The sequence below is a fragment of the Eretmochelys imbricata genome, chromosome 6 (genome assembly GCF_965152235.1).
Source record: "Eretmochelys imbricata isolate rEreImb1 chromosome 6, rEreImb1.hap1, whole genome shotgun sequence".
Classification (NCBI taxonomy): Eukaryota; Metazoa; Chordata; order Testudines; family Cheloniidae; genus Eretmochelys; species Eretmochelys imbricata.
In genome coordinates this window covers 63,316,721-63,328,855 of record NC_135577.1, presented here as the reverse complement: position 1 = coordinate 63,328,855, position 12,135 = coordinate 63,316,721, and the positions used below count along the sequence as shown (strand labels likewise).

At 44.6% G+C, this 12,135-nt stretch overlaps 1 protein-coding gene across 1 annotated transcript in view; it reads left to right on the top strand.

Moving 5' to 3' along the window:
• ARG2 (arginase 2) overlaps positions 1-12,123 on the top strand; it is a 35,872-nt gene extending 23,749 nt beyond the window's left edge. The window contains exons 5-8 of the mRNA XM_077818707.1: positions 8,276-8,370; positions 8,737-8,841; positions 10,219-10,355; positions 11,750-12,123. Of these exons, the coding sequence (XP_077674833.1) occupies positions 8,276-8,370; positions 8,737-8,841; positions 10,219-10,355; positions 11,750-11,955 (543 nt within the window). The 3' untranslated portion in view covers positions 11,956-12,123. The remainder of the gene's footprint in view (positions 1-8,275; positions 8,371-8,736; positions 8,842-10,218; positions 10,356-11,749) is intronic.
• Positions 12,124-12,135: the final 12 nt, after the last annotated feature.

Sequence of the window (12,135 nt, the reverse complement as noted above, 5' to 3'; positions counted from 1 at the left end):
GTGTCTGTGGCATCTGCATCCGGGACCTAGTTAGAAGTGAGCATGTCTACTTCAGCCTTGGCTCCAGGTTAGGGAATAGGAGAGGGTCACCGCCTGCAGGCTGAGAACGGCAGCTGGAAATGCAGTAAATCTGGCTCTCTTCACAGTATCCTACTTTGTCAGTATGTGTATTCAGCACGTACTGGGTACCTGCAGGTTATGCATCAGGCTGTCCTTAAAGGAAGGATGTAACTGTCTGAAACAAGTGTTCAGTGCCGTATTACACACAATGGAAAGGAAATTATGCAGCCAAACCATCCTGAACTGAACTCCCAGCAGATCCTGCAAGCTAAACTAGTTCTACTTGTGCATTGGAAACCTCCAAGGAGCATCTGTAGTATAGTCCAAGGGACCAAAATAAAGTGTCTCCACATTAAACACCAAGTCTCCCACCCATCAGCCAGGCCAGCATGTGAGAGCCATCAAAATATGAGATCCCTGGGGTCTGTTGTGCATTACACAGATCTGATCTTGGTAATTCCATCCTGTTTCTCCTTGGGATGCATTTGAATAATCTTCTTTATGTGAACTGTTAACTAGCTGCTGCTTTCTATGCCAGAGAGGGCTGCAGTAATCCCTGCATGAGGTTAGTAAAACACTCAAACTCCTCAGAGGGAAGGCCCCAGTTAATGTAAGACCACTTGATGTAATGAGCTAGCCACTCCTTGAAAAGTCCAGCCTGGAAATAACTAGTCAGCATTTACCTCCAGTTACACCCAGTAGAAAATGGGTCAGCGGGGGAAGGAGACCTTCCTGTGACAGCTCTGGGTCCCCGTCTGTCTATCTCTCAAGGAACAGAGAAGCCTGTGAGAGAAGGAGCTCACCTGGCCAAGAGTCAGCAGTTGCTTCTGGATGGAGGAGGGGACAAAGCCCAATAGGTCTTCCACAACAGGGGAAAGGAGCAGGCTCCAAGATCCTGGGTCCCTCAGATTTGTTTCCTTGTTTCCCCTTCCCCCTCCCCAGTGGGAAAAGGAATAGACTCCACTGACTCCTGTGACCCAACAGTTGGTTTGGGGTCTGCTCAGCTGGCTCTCTCCCTTAAAGAGGAGGGGAGAGAGAAGAGCAAGGTTCCTAGAACTGCCGGAGGAACAACAGCAGCTGAGTGCTTTCTGAGGCCAAGGCAGTCCAGGACGATGGCGGCAGCAGCAAGGAGGAGCCCTGCTAAGGCAAAATCCACCTAAATTTAGGAGAGGTGGCTGCATGAATTGTGGTGGGAGGGAGGGGGTCTGAGTGGGGTTCACCCCCAATGTCCCACAGAAAGCTCAGGCAGGTATCAGAGCGCCCAAGACTGCATAGAAACCTCCCCACTTTAGGCCCCCTACCTCCACCTGTAACAGTGCAGAACCAGGTTTCAGAGTAGCAGCCGTGTTAGTCTGTATTCGCAAAAAGAAAAGGAGGACTTGTGGCACCTTAGAGACTAACCAATTTATTTGAGCATAAGCTTTCGTGAGCTACAGCTCACTTCATTGGATGCATCAGTGCAGAACCAGGGCAGCTGACAGAACCTTTTCATAGCATTATGGTGTGACACCGCAGACATATCACATTTTGATGGCTATCATGGCCTGGCTGATGGGTGGGAGATTTATTTTTAGACCTTTATTCTGGTCCCTTGAACCACACCACCATTTAGGGGGAGAATTTACCACTGGTGCAAGAAAATAACCTCTTTTCACACTGTATATAATCATTGTGACAGGTTTCAGAGTGGTAGCCGTGTTAGTCTGTATCAGCAAAAACAACAAGGAGTCCTTGTGGCACCTTAGAGACGAACGTATTTATTTGGGCATAAGTTTTCGTGGACTAGAACCCGCTTCATCAGACGCATGGAGTGGAACATACAGTAGGGAGGTATAAATACACAGCATATGAAAAGATGGGAGTTGTCTTACCAAGCGGGGGGTCAGTGCTAACGAGCCCACTTCCACCTTAATTGAATTGGCTCGTTAGCACTGACCCCCCGCTTGGTAAGACAACTCCCATCTTTTCATATGCTGTGTATTTATACTTCCCTACTGTATGTTCCACTCCATGCGTCTGATGAAGCGGGTTCTAGTCCACGAAAACTTATGCCCAAATAAATACGTTCATCTCTAAGGTGCCACAAGGACTCCTCGTTGTTTTTATATAATTTATTGTTAATCGGTAACAGCTTGTAAGTGAAAGTTCAGTGGTTTGGCTTTTCGTGTAGCGGGCGTGACTGTACATCTGAATTACCAGAGAAGGGATTATGCATGAACAAAATTTTTTATTTGTACTTGTGTAATAGATAAACTGCACTGATAGCTGGGAGAGGAGAGCTTAACCCTAACTCGTGTAGCTCTTGCTGGGTCCCCCTTCACTCAGACCGATCACTCATAAGCCTGAAGAATACTCTGGTTCTACTCTTCTAGCTATATTAGTATACAACCTTTTCAAAGTGCTGTACAAACACTGACTAGTCCCTGCTTGCCCTTTAAAGTAGGTAGTAATGTCTTACACATTCTGTCTTGCCCAAGGTCACAGCATCATAGTTGCAGAGGATTCCTAGTGTCCAATCCTGGGCTTAGTCTGTTACGTCACTGACTTAGTGATGTCAACGATCATGGCTCAGCGTGAGCTGTACGTTTTGGCTCCTCACAGGCTGCCTCTCTATGGACACCCTCTCCCAGTGACAGGCTTGTGCCTGTACATTGCTCAGGGTAGAATCTGCAGTTCACCCTGCTCTTAGACTGGGTCTCCAGATCCGCTGCACTCCTGTTTACCAGCAGGTCCAAGTTGGGTTTAACCCCTGCTCTAGACTTGCTGTGATCGGAATAAAAAAAATGCATGGACAATGAACAGCCTCTTCAAAGTATGTAGTCATAGGACCATGAGAGGAAAAGGATTAAAACAGACCTCTATGTATATTGTCTTCCCTAAACCTTAGCCTTTCCTTGCAAGTTCAGGCACCCCCATCACTGGAGTTGGACAAGGTAGTCTGTACCCCCTGCAGCCTGTCTTACTCTGAACTTCAGTGAGTGGCCCACCCTCTGAGTTCACAGGTCCATCTTTTTATCCCTTTTCAAGTCGCTTTGTCTGTCCTGGGCCTCTGGATTATGCAGCTCACTGCGGGTGGGTCAGAGGTAGACTTCTAGCAGTGGATTCACTGTGTTATCCATTAAAGATCAGCAGCTGCGTTAGCCATTGTCTGCTTTCCTGGAAATGTGTAAAACCACTCAGGATTCAGTTAACTCTGCCCCCATAAAGCAGACAGCATGTTAATCACCTAGATAGAGGTACATGCTATTTATATAAAGAGGTTTGCCATGGTTTTCACATCTGCCTTTGCCAGTTCTTGACAGAGAAAAACTTTTGCTGTTGTTACTTCTGCAGCCCATCCACATAAGCTCCACTGCAGGCACTACAGATTCAGTGTTCCCCTTATTGTCCATCTGTCCGTTCAGGTGACAGCGCTGTCGAGGAATTGGTCCCATATTTTGAGTCGGAGCTGGGATTAAATTCCATCTCTCATTCAGGGCTGGCCTTACCATGAGGCGAACTGAGGGGGCCGCCTCAGGTGCCAGACTGTGGGGGAGGGGGGGTGACACTAGAGCCCAGATTGTAGAAAATTGTGTCTGCTGCTGGTGCATATGGATTCTCTCTGCTCTAGATGCACGGAAATGGTGGAGTGCTGTGCTGGAGGAAGGAGGGCACAAGAGTCATAACAGGCAGGCAGGAGAAAAGGTGAGAGGGAATAACAGAAAGCAGCTGGAGCTGCAAGGAGAAGAGGCTCCTTCTCCTCTCTATGTACCTCTCTAACACCCCCAGGAGCCTGGATTGATTAACACCAGCTTCTCATGGAGCTTCCTGTTTCCTGCTGCTTCCCTGAACCCACTTGAGGAGAACAGGCAGTCAGCTGATGAAGTAGTAGGAGCCATTCAGGCCCTTAAGACGTTGATATCTTCCCTCAGTCAGGCCCTGCTACCAGCCTGCTTATTTGTCCCCTTCAGTTGAGTGTTGAGAGCCACTATAGCTGGCACAGAACAGCAGTCATGAGTGAAAGAAGGAAAAACACTCCTCTGGGGCAGCATTCAGAAAAAGAGAAAGCAAAGGAAGCTTTTCTATCTAAGCAGGAAGGAGCTCTCCTAAGATACATAGACACACATGTTCACAGTGAGCCTTCTGGCCCCAGTGAGGATGTGAGGGGTGAGGAGGTGCCTGATCTTCTAGTTAGAGTGCAGGTGACCTGGTAGCTACTGCAGCATCCATATCTCCATCTCAAATGGATGTAACCATGCACATTCCTGGAGAAGAGTGTGGTGGAGGCGCAAGAAACAGCTGCTGCTGACTTCAGTTCCTTAAGTCTAGATGATCCAGGACTGTGGACCCACTTGAGCTGTAGCCTGAGGGACTTCCTTGTACTGCATGGGCCACAGCAAGTGAAAAACTTCAAGTTCCCCAAATGTTCCCCGAAGACCATGAAAATAGAAGTTTCCATCCAACACATTACTGGCGTGAAATCCCCAGTGGTGACAAAGTGGAGAGACCATGGCTTTTATGTACTCAAAACCCCAGAATGCTGCATACTGTTTTTATTGCAAAAACAGTCTTCCAGTCTAATGTTCCAGCCACATTGGGCTCTACAGGAACAAAGGACTGGAAAAATCTGGCTAGAAATCTGGCATGCCATGAGAAGGCAGCAAATCACCAGAGAGCATTCCATAGGTGGAAAGAGCTTGAGATGAGACCAAGGTTAAAGAGCACCATAGACTATCAGCATCAAGAGAAGATTGCGTCAGTCTCTTTGCTGGCAAAACGATCTGAAAAGGCTCATTGCCATTGTGAGAATGCTTGCTACCCAAAACCTAGCACTGCGTGGCACTTCAAATCAGCAGTATGTGCCAAACAATGGAAACTTCCTTAAAATTATGCAGCTGATGGCTGAGTTTGATGATGTTCTCCAGGAGCACCAGAAGAGTCACCACCCAAGAAATGTACACGCACCACTACCTTGGAAAAACCATTCAAAATGAGATCATACAGTTTCTGGCAACAAGAGTCAAACAGAAGATTGTGGCAGATCTGAAGTCAGCAAGATATTCCTCTGTTAGTCTGGACTGCACACCTGACATCAGCCATATGGAACAAATGACTTGAATGGTGCATTTTGTAACAACAGAACCTAGTGCAAATGTTCCTGCAATGGTGACTGTCAGAGAGCATTTTCTAGAATCTGTTGACATTTGATGATACTACAGGAGCTGGTATGACAAATGTGCTTCTTAAAAAGCTGGAAGATATGGCAATTGCGATAGCTGACATGAGAGGTCAGGGCTATGATAATGCTGCCAACATGAGAGGAAAGAACAGAGGAGTGCAGACATGGATCCGAGAGTTAAACCCTCAAGCATTTTTTGTCCCATGCAGTTCTTAGTCATTGAACTTGGTGGTCAGTGATGCAGCATCAGCTTCGAGTGAGGCTGCTGAATTTTTTAATGTAATTCAAAACATCTATGTATTTCTCTCTGCATCAACTCATTGATGGCAAATTTTGAAGCAACATCTGGGAACATCCTCTCTGACACTGAAACCACTGAGTGCCACACGATGGGAAAGTCATAGGCTTTATCGCCTCCACTCGAAACACCAAATTGGGAAGATAGATGATGCCATAGTTGCCATTATGGAGGATAATGCTATGACAGGAACTGTTTGTGGGAGAACAGTGGCAGAGGGAAATGGAATCACCAGAAACATATATAACTTCAAACTTCTGTGTGGCTTAGTGTTGTGGCATGACATACTGTTTTGAAATAAATGTTGTAAGCAAGAGACTCGAAGGTGTTGACCTTGATCTATCTGGAGCAATGGAAGAACTGGACAAAGCAAAGTCATACCTACTGTCTTGCCAGTCAGATGGGGGATTTCAAAACTTTCTGAAGAGTGCACAGAAGTTGGCAGAGGAACTTCACACTGAAGCTGTATTCTTGAATGGGTGGGAAAATAAGAGTCAGAGAAGACTTTTTTTGATTACAAGGCATGGGATAATCCCATAAGAGACCCCAAACAACAATTCAAAGTTGAGTTCTTTAACCAGGTGCTAGATTGTGCAATACAGTCAGCTGAACGTTTCATGCAGCTCAAGGAACACAGCAGTATATGTGGGATGTTGTATGATATTCCAAAACTCCTCACTATACCTGAAGAAGGCCTACATCAGCAGTGCAGGACACTAGAGACCGTTTTGACACATGATGACATGCGTGATATTGATGCGAGTGATTTACGTGATGAACTGAAAGCCCTTTCAAGATACATTTCAGCAGGATCAACTCCAAAGGCTGTTCTGGAATATAGGTGCACAAATAAGATGACGGCCCTCTTTCCAAATGCTTTTGTTGCTCTGCACATACTTCTGACACTTCCTGTAACAGTTGCCAGTAGAGAACCCAGCTTCTCCAAGCTGAAGTTAATAAAAACACATCTACGCTCCACAATGACACAGGAGAGGTTGGTCAGCCTTGCAACCATCTCAGTAGAGCATGAACTGGCCCAGACAGTGGACCTTCAGGAAGCAGTTCAGATCTTTGTAACCGAGAAGGCACAGAAAGCACCACTTCGATTATGCAAACAGATAAAAATGCCAGTGTTTACTATGCAGACAAGAAAAGTTACATTTGCTGTTCAGGCATTTGAAAGTTACTTAAATTTTTTGAACAAGGCATTTTAAGTTGTTAGAAAAACCAGGAGGAGTCCAGTGGCACCTTAAAGACTAAACAGATTTATTTGGACATAAGCTTTCATGGGTGTAAAAAACCACCTTCATCTGAGGAAGTGGTTCTTTACCCATGAAAGCTTATGCCCAAATAAATCTGTTTAGTCTTTAAGGTGCCACTGGACTCCTTGTTGTTTTTGTGGATACAGACTAACATGGCTACCCTGATACTTAAGTTGTTAGGTACCCCAATAAAGGAGAAGTAGCATGAGAGGAGTAGAACAGGAAGATGGCAGAATTGAGACCTTTCAAAGTTTTGGCCCAAGCGAGGGGACATGGGGACGTCATTTGAGTTCCCTGCCTCAGGTGACAAAATGTTATGTGCGGGCCCTGCTTTCATTGCACTGCTGAGAGACTCTGCACTAATCACTAACTGTGATTGGGGGTGGGAAAACCTCGTGGAGAGACAGTGGGCTGGGACTGGAGAGAGCTGAGTTAATGTCTCAGAATCCTGGAATGCCCTTAAGTTACTTTCTCTGTATGGCTTAGTTCTCATCTGTGAAATAGAACTAATACTTCCGTGCCCCACAGGAGGATAAATTCACTAATAGTTGAGGTTCTCAGGTACTATGGTGAGAGCTATAGTTTCCCAATCAGTAAAATGGGGATAATGTTGATTCCCTCCCCCCCCCTTGCAACTTATTTGCATCCTTGTATGAAAGGTACAAAAGAGCAGACATTTTCAGCCCCCTGTAGTACAAAGGCCTCGCCAATCTGCTATTCTCAGGCAATGGAAGGGTTTGACCAGAACTGGATGAGGGTGTATCATTATTGACACAATTGCTTTATCATTTAAGTTGACCCTCTCCTCCTCTATTGACATTTGCTGCCACAGTCTTACTCCCTAGGAAGTCTGCTTTCTAGCTCAACTCCCATTAATGTGAGGTATTCCCTTTTACCAAAGGCATTTCATAGCATACAACTTCTGGGGTCCCCCCCCCCGTTGAGCTGATTCTACCTTTAATGGTACAGTCTCATGTACATAGTTATGATCTTGTAGTGCCTCTTGTGCATAGATCTAAGTGCCTTAAAGATACCTTTTGTCAAGTACTAGTACCCGTCTGTGAAATGGGTATAACTGAGGGAGAAAGGTTAAGTGACATGATCAATGATGGAGCAAGTTATTGTTCAAGCAGGAATAGAAATAGCCCCCTATTTCCCTACACTGCTAGGCAGCCAGCAGCATAAGACAATACGAGGTACTTCATTTTTTTTTTTATGTTCCTTAAATGCTGCTGTTTGTCTTAGAACAAATAGTATGAAAGGGGCAAGGCTGAGATTGTTAAGAAATCTTCATGTAGTCCTGTTCCCAGTCTATTAGACCTTGCTTTTCTGTCCCCTTGAGGATTTCACTCTGGGAGGAGAGAGGGTAGCATGAGGAAGTGAAAGTCAAAACTTTTAACAAGTCCCTAAAATTATTTCCATTGTGAACTGGAAGCTTGTTAAACAGATGGCACTAGAAGTCACTTTATAGCTATATACACCCCTCTCTGCTTGCAGATGCCACTGCTTCCTGGCTTTTCCTGGCTAAAGCCCTGCCTCTCAACATCGGATATTGTCTACATTGGTCTGAGGGATGTGGATCCTGCTGAACAGTAAGTGCAAGACCGCTGTGGAGGGGAGGGATTTTTCTTACTGGTGAAGTTTGAAGTCGCTTTTGCTAGTGCTATATATTTAAATGGCGTGGGCTGGTGGTGAGGGTTTGAGGTTTAAAGTACTAAACCAGGGGTCCTCAAACTGGGGGTTGGGAGATTATTACAGGGGGGTCATGAGCTGTCAGCCCCACCCCACATCCAGCATTTATAATGGTGTTAAATATATTAAAAAGTGTTTTTAATTTAAAAGCAAGCCTCTGGTGCAACCCACCTATGTGAAAGGGGTCACCAGTACAAAAGTTTGAGAATCACTGTACTAAACATTTTAGCCAAAAGCAAGAAAGTTTTAACATTTTCTTTTAACAGCTATATTTTGAAGAACTATGACATTCAGTATTTCTCAATGAGAGACATTGATCGCCTTGGAATCCAGAAAGTTATGGAAAGGACATTTGAACAACTAATGAGCAGGTACCTTGTCACTGAAGATGAACAGACGCTGCTTGTGTCAGACAAAACATGAGTTCCTGAATTGTAAACTGTTAATGTGTTAGAGAATCTCTGATAACCCATGCAGGTCTGACTTATTACTTTCCACACCACCATTTATCAGCACACTCCTCCTCTTTCTCTGCTTTCTGTACGTTATTTAAAAGGAAAGGGAGTGCTCAGTTACTGCTGGTGATATGTAGCTGAGTGACAGTCTTATCCACAGCACATCTAGCAGTTGTGCAAATTTCCAATAAGTATGCTTCAAGATTGAAGTCCAGTCTGTTGGATTTAATCCTTGGGCTCTTCGATGACATTGAAATGAAACTACTTCACCCTGGGTCCGGAACAGCCCTCCTATAACTATTAGCTGCTACAAATGTGGGCTGGACGCAAGTGGTGCCTTCACCCACATCTTGAAGAATCCAGTACCTGGCTACTAAAGCGTGAGGAAAAGGTTAAGTCTGCACCATTTAATGTGGCTCAGACATAGTAACCATAGAGCTTAGGTAGCTCACAACAACTTCATTTGCTTTAAAGAGCTGTTAGGGGAGGTAAGCACTAGACAGCAGCAATGAAGTGCTCTTAACGCACCAGGTCTGCCCCTGTACTCAGTTACTGTTAGCCTTTTAGTATGTTAAGGCACTTGCTGGAGCTTTCAAAGTTCATATCAAGCACACTCTCTGGTCCTGAATTTCCATGGGCACAGAATCTCATTCTTCAATGTATTTTTTTTTTAGCCCTTATGGGTTGGAATTTCCTCCTAGTTAATGTTTTCAGAGCTAACTGCTGCACTAATGCAAGTCTGCAGCCAGTTGGAAACTAGATGATTTGTCCCATTCGTCTTTATCCCCCAGGGCTTACAAGATGCCCTGGAATTCAGTATTTTTGCTACAGCCAGCTGCCTTTTGCTTTCTAGCCTTCCCCACAAGATTGAGCTAATGCTCTCTGCACTGTTTCAGGGAGCCAGCTGGGTTGAGGTGCCAGAGCTGGAACTGGTACCTGTGCTGGGGCAGCAACTGAGCTAAGCAGTAGAACAGAGATGAAGTACTGGTGAAGTGACAAGCTTCCCCCTTTCCTGGCACATGCTTCGAGGGTCAGGGAGAAAGAGGAACTCTGCTTTGGGATGGTTTTTTTGAACATGGCAGGTGTGGCCAGCCCAGCATAAAGAAACACTTCATTTTTTTTCCTTTGGTTTTCCCACCTCTGAACTATAGTTTGTGGGGGGCTTAAACAATGGGAAAGAGTGAAAATAAGTGGTGCCCTAAACTTGATTCTAGTGTGCTGTGAAGTAGATGGGGTCCTGACCACATATACAATCACAGAATATTAAGCCACCTATTTTATTTTATTCTGCAGAAGGCAAAGACCAATTCACCTGAGCTTTGACATTGATGCTTTTGATCCTTCACTGGCTCCAGCAACAGGGACTCCTGTTTTAGGTGGATTAACATATCGGGAAGGCATGTACATTACAGAGGAAATACACAATACAGGTAAGAATCAACCAGCAGTGTTTGATTAAACCCAATTATCACACAAGCCTCTTAGCCAAGAGCTAATTCTACCTTTACAAGAAGTTATTTGAGACAGGTTTAAGGTGACCTGTTTTGCATTTCAAATTGCTTCTTTATAACTAGACTGACAGGAGCTAAGTAGTAAACTTTAGATCAATGATTTTGAAGGGTCATGGTACAGTAGATCAGAATGGTATAGGTCCCTATTTTATATAGCAGTGAATAGATGGGGCAGACTTTCAGAACTTTACATATGCATGAATGACCAGTTTTACATCAATGTTCCTTTTTTGCATTAGTGTGGTAACATTAAAAATACCCAGTTTTAAAAATCTGGCCTTCATCTTGCAAGTGATCCTAAAACCCCAGGTTCAAGCTTCCACTAGAGTTGTGGGGAGAGAACTTAAAGGAGACAGCATTTGAGTTTTCAGCCTCTGACAGTCCACTGATCACTCTTGTTTCTATGAAAGTGACTGAACTACTTGTTCTATCCCAGAACACAAGTCTTGCTAATACAAGACTCGGCTATGCACATTTAACAAATTTTAAAAGGTACCATAAGCTTTTCAGAATGGGGCTAGGACACCTCACTTTAAATGCACTTATAGTTAAACGGCTTGTGTGTTTCTTAGGACCTCTGCTCACAAGGGATTGTTACTGTTCCTTGGTTGACAATCTTAACTCCACATTGAGATGTGCTGGACAGATCTGGAGTGGCATTTAACCTAAGCCACAGGTTCAATATTAAGTGGATGCCAATGCTACTTTGCCAGACATTGAACTTAACCAGCTTCTCATAGTTAAACTCCAGAAGCATAGCTGAAATGCCAATGTTCAGCTTCTCTTCCTCCAGAAGTGGCTAAATCTTCCTCATTTTTAAACTTCCACCTTTACATTCGAAAAGATCTTACAGCCATAAAGAGGCAAGGCATTGCTTTCTTGAGTCTAGAGCCAGATAGGTGCAGTACCTCTATGGATAGACTGTCATCTCACTTTTTGCTGCTGTATAGTCAGTTGCTGCTTGGGAAAGGTGTGGAGGTGGTACAGTTGCTGGTCATAATGTAGACTAGTACTGCCTCCAGGAACATGTGAGGCCCTAGGGGCCTCACAGTTCTGTTCTTCAGACAGGTTGACTATTTGCATCTGCTAGCCAGAAGCAGCCTCCATGGATTGCACTTGAGGATAGGCTTACTTTTTCCCAGGATGTTCTAAAATGCAAGGTTGGGGATATGAGCCTTGAACTACTCACTCAGTGACTAATAGAATTATAGTGTTGGCTCTGCCACAGCAGCTGTGTGAAACTACCCATCAAATAGCAGGAACAGAAGTCCAGCATGTTCCTGCCTCGGGGGTAATGTGTTTTGCCTTCTCAGGATTGCTTTCGGCTGTGGACCTGGTTGAAGTAAACCCATTGCTTGGAGCCTCTCAAGAGGAAGTGAATGCTACAGCCAGTCTTGCAGTAGATGTGCTAGCAACATGCTTTGGGCACACCAGAGAAGGAGCACATGCTGTTTTTGATGAACTCCCAACCCCCAATTCACCAGATGAATCAGACAGTGAAGAGCAAGTGAGGATTTAGGACCCCCACATGATGGAAGACGCTTCACATTGGGCATTCTGCTGAGGCACTTGAGTGGATAGATTATCAAACACTTGAAGTGTTTTACTTTGTTTTAAAAAGACTAGTTTTTTCCATTTGACCAATAACTACTGTTTTATTCATTTAGAAGTATGTAAATTTAGACAAGTAATAAAACAA